At 66.1% G+C, this 4,442-nt stretch overlaps 1 protein-coding gene across 1 annotated transcript in view; it reads right to left on the bottom strand.

Moving 5' to 3' along the window:
- Positions 1 to 4,442, bottom strand: part of LOC107199109 (neuropathy target esterase-like) — a 22,606-nt gene that overhangs the window by 4,627 nt on the left and 13,537 nt on the right. Inside the window, exons 10-18 of the mRNA XM_033511677.1 lie at positions 4,336 to 4,399; positions 4,079 to 4,247; positions 3,231 to 3,413; positions 3,013 to 3,131; positions 2,195 to 2,351; positions 1,559 to 1,675; positions 1,410 to 1,479; positions 412 to 528; positions 22 to 138 (exon numbers count right to left, since the gene is read on the bottom strand). Of these exons, the coding sequence (XP_033367568.1) occupies positions 22 to 138; positions 412 to 528; positions 1,410 to 1,479; positions 1,559 to 1,675; positions 2,195 to 2,351; positions 3,013 to 3,131; positions 3,231 to 3,413; positions 4,079 to 4,247; positions 4,336 to 4,399 (1,113 nt within the window). The remainder of the gene's footprint in view (positions 1 to 21; positions 139 to 411; positions 529 to 1,409; positions 1,480 to 1,558; positions 1,676 to 2,194; positions 2,352 to 3,012; positions 3,132 to 3,230; positions 3,414 to 4,078; positions 4,248 to 4,335; positions 4,400 to 4,442) is intronic.

Here is a 4,442-nt window from a genome sequence, read left to right as displayed (position 1 = left end):
AGCCGCGGCGGCCGCACTTGCCTGGCAGGTTGTTGATGTACCCCCCGTCCATCAGGAGGTTGCCGTCCTTGGGGTCGCAGAGCGGGGGGAGGTACCCCGAGAGGGTCATGCTGGCGCGCACGTAGCGCCAGAGCGAGCCTGCGCCGGCCGAACCGGGAACGGCACCGGGAAAACGGGAACGGAACCGGGGAAACGCCGTCAGCGCCGCCGCCCCCGGCGACCGCCCTGCCCTGCCCGCGCCGGGACGCGTCTGCGCCGCCACGGGAGGCGCCCGTGGAGGGCAGAGGAATCCCGGCGCGCCCCTGACCGGTGGTGTGGACGCTCTGGACGTGGTTTTGGGGTGGTTTTGGTGGTTTTTTTGGGGGTGTTTTGGTGGTTTTTGGGGGTGGCCCCGGCGAGCGAGGTGCTGACCTGGGACATTGTTAACATAGCAGCCGTCCACCAGCCAGTGGCTGTCCTTGGGGTCGCAGAGCGGAGGCAGGTAGGGGGTATAGGAGGCACTGGCTCGGACGTAGCGCCAGAGGCTGCCTGGGGACGGAGAGGACACGGTCACGGCCACCGGGGACCGCGGCGGGTGACACGGGGACGGGGGGGACGTCGGCAGCCAGCGGTGAGGGGAGGGGGCCGGGTTAGGAGGGGTCAGCGGGGATTAGTGGGCGTTAGACGGGGCAGGGGCCACCGGCAGCGGGGTGGCCGTGGACGGCTCAATGTCCCAGGTGAGCTCCAGCAGGTCACCACGAGGGTCCCGCCACCACCGCCGTGTCCCCAACACCAGCGTGTCCCCAGCACCAGCGTGTCCCCAATGCCACCACCATGATGTCCCTACCACCGTGTCCCCACGACCATCGCGTCCCCACCATCATGTCCCCAACACCACCGTGATGTCCTCACCACCACCACGTCCCCATCACAATGTCCCCACCACCACGACGTCCCCACCACCACCATGATGTTCCCACCATGATGTCCCCACCACCACCATGATGTCCCCACCATGATGTCCCTACCACCGTGTCCCCACGACCATCACGTCCCCACCATCATGTCCCCAACACTGCCGTGGTGTCCCCACCACAGCCCAAACACCACCACAATGATGTCACATCCCCACCACCACCATGTCCCTACCACCACCATGATGTCCCCATCCCCATGATGTCCCCACCACCACCATCATGTCCCCACCACCATCATGTCCCCACCACCATCATGATGTCCCCACCACCATGATGTCCCACCACCACCATGATGTTCCCACCACCACCACCACCACGTCCCCACCACCACGTCCCCACCACCACGTCCCCATGCCGCACGGGGGGTTACTGGGGTTAGTGGTCAGCAGCGGTGTTAGCGCCCCAGCCCTGCCCCGTGTCCTCGCTGTCCCCGTGTCCCCGAGGAGCTCTCACCGTCCGTGTGCACCCGCATGGCCGAGGCCGTGATGTCGGTGGTGACGTTGAAGTAGGGCAGCCACAGGTCCTGCGGGGGACGGCACGGGCTGGGTGACGCCGCGGGGACACCGGGACGGGCCCGGGGTGGGACGGCTGAGGGGACACACCTCGATCTGCTTGTCCTGGAACACTCGGTTGATGCTGGCGTTGAAGGCCGAGCCCGAGAACATGGAGGTGATGGGGTAGGTGAGGTCCAGCACGGTCTCGAAAACGGAATTCATGCACTGGGGGGAGGAGGAGGAGGAGGAGGAAGAAGAGGAGGAAAAGGTGAAGAAGAAAAATGAGGGGGAGAAGGAGAAAGAAAGGAGGAAGAAGAAAGGAGAAGGAGGAAGAAGAAGAGGAGAAGAAGGAGGAGGAGGAGGAGGAGGAGGAGGAGGAAATGGAGAAGAAAAATAAGAAGGAGGAGGAAGAAAGGAGAAGGAGGAAGAAGAGGAGGAAGAGGAGAAGGAGGAAAAGGAGAAGAAAAATGAGGGGAAGAAGGAGGAGGAAGAGGAAGAGGAGGAGAAAGAAGAAGTAAAACAGGAAGAGACCAGGTTAGAAACAGCCAGGACAGGGCTGGGCACAACCTGGGAGGGTCCCTGGGGTGGGATGGTCCTGTCCTCGTGTCCCCACGTCCCTGTCCCTGTCCCCGTGTCCCTGTCCCCATGTCCCTGTCCCCATGTCCCTGTCCCCGTGTCCCCATCCCCGTGTCCCTGTCCCCCTGTCCCCGTGTCCCCGTCCCCGTGTCCCCCCGTGTGACGCACCCGGGCCCACTCGCGGGCGCGCTGCTTGGTGCGCACGGCGCTGCGCTCCTCGGCGTAGAGCGCGCCGATGAAGGCGCCGATGGAGGTGCCCCCCACCAGATCGATGGGGATCCCCGACTCCTCCATGGCCTTGATCACCCCGATGTGAGAGCAGCCCCTGCAGGGGACACACGGCGTCAGGGGGGACACGGCGTGGGGAGGGGGGACACGGGGTGGGGACAGCAGGACAGGGGTGTGGGGACAGGGGGACACGGGGTGTGGGGACACAGGGTCACAAGGACATCGGGACAGGGGACACAGGGACACGAGGATATGAGGACACAGAGTATGGGGGACACTGGGACAGGGACATGAGGACATGGGAACACAGGACATGAGGACACAGAGCCATGAGGACACAGGGACAGGGGACACAGGAACAGGGGACACAGGCCCATGGGGACACAGGGACAGGGGACACAGGGACGTGGGGATATGGGGACAGGGGACACAGGGTATGAGGACACAAGGACATGGGGACACAGGGTATGAGGACATAGGAACAGGGGACATGGAGATACGAGGACACGAGGACACAGGGACAGGGGGGACAGAGCCATGGGGACACAGGGACACAGGGACAGGGGACACAGGGACAGGGGACACAGGCCCATGGGGACACAGGCCCATGGGGACACAGGGACAGGGGACACAGGAACAGGGGACACAGACCCATGGGGACACAGGGGCAGGGGACACAGACCCATGGGGACACAGGAACAGGGGACACAGACCCATGGGGACACAGGGACAGGGGACACGATGCCACAGGCGCCCACCTGGCGCCGCCGCCGCCCAGCACCAGGGCGATGGTGTTGCCGGTGAGGACGCGCGCCAGGCGCGAGAAGTCGCTGTGCCGGTCGGCGCTCTTCTCAAACACCTTCTCGTACATCTCCCGCTGCGGGGGGACAGCGGCCGGCTGACGGCCACCCCCGGCCCCGCGGGGACGGTGGCCTCAGGGGGACGGTGGCCCCGGTGGCCCCGGGGAGTCACTCACCAGCTTGGCGGGGCTGCGGCGCGAGAAGACGCGGCGGGGACAGCGGATGTGCAGGTGGCCCGAGCACCAGCTGCGCATGTTGAGCCACTCGACCGTGCGTGCCGGGCCGGCGCCGTCCTCGCGGTGCAGCAGCACCAGCTGCTTCAGCGCCCGCACCGCCGTGTTCTCCAGCATCTGCTCCAGCTGGGGACGGGATGTGTCACCTTCAGAGCGTGGGGACACCCCTGGGACACCCGTGGGACATCCCTGGGACACTCCTGGGTCACCCCCTGAGACATCCCTGGGACATCCCTGGGACATCCCGAACACCTCCTGGGACACCCCTGGGACATTCCATGGGACACCCCTGGGACATCCCTGGGACACCCCCTGGGACATCCCGGACACCCCCTGGGACATCCCGGACACCTCCTGGGACATTCCATGGGACACCCCCGGGACACTCCTGGGTCACCTCCTGGGACACCCGCACTGCCGTGTTCTCCAGCATCTGCTCCAGCTGTGGTGGTGTCACCACGAGGCTGATGTGTCCCATCCCATCCCTGTCCCCACCCATGTCCCACCACTGTCCCCAGGCTGTCCCCAGGCCGTGTCACTGTCCCCAGGCTGTCCCCAGGCTGTCCCTGATGTCCCCAGGCTGTCCCCAGGCTGTCCCCAGGCTGTCCCTGATGTCCCCAGGCTGTCCCCAGGCTGTCCCTGATGTCCCCAGGCTGTCCCCAGGCTGTCCCCAGGCTGTCCCCAGGCTGTCCCTGATGTCCCCAGGCTGTCCCCAGGCTGTCCCCAGGCTGTCCCCAGGCTGTCCCTGATGTCCCCAGGCTGTCCCCAGGCTGTCCCCAGGCTGTCCCCACCTCTCCGAGGGCGGGCTCCTGCTCTCCCAGCCCCACGATGAGGATGCAGTCGGCCTGGCGGATGCAGCGCAGTGTCCATGGGGTCAGCGTGCAGTCCGTCTGGTACAGCACGATGCGGTGGAGATCCTCCTGCTGCGCCAGCCACCCCGACAGCCGGTACTCCTGGATGCTGCCGGGGACACCGAGTGGTCAGCGGTGGCCCGAGGGGCGGGAGGGACCGCGGCCACCCACCGGTGACCACCGAGAGCCACCGGTACCTCTCCAGAGCCGAGGAACCCAGACGGGCGCGGATGATGTCGCTGGTGAGGAGCAGCGTGGGGCCTGTGGAGGTGGGGATGTGGTCAGTGGTGTGGGGATGTGGTCA

The sequence above is a fragment of the Parus major genome, unplaced genomic scaffold (genome assembly GCF_001522545.3).
Source record: "Parus major isolate Abel unplaced genomic scaffold, Parus_major1.1 Scaffold436, whole genome shotgun sequence".
Taxonomy (NCBI): domain Eukaryota; kingdom Metazoa; phylum Chordata; class Aves; order Passeriformes; family Paridae; genus Parus; species Parus major.
This window is presented reverse-complemented; position numbering and strand designations above follow the sequence as displayed.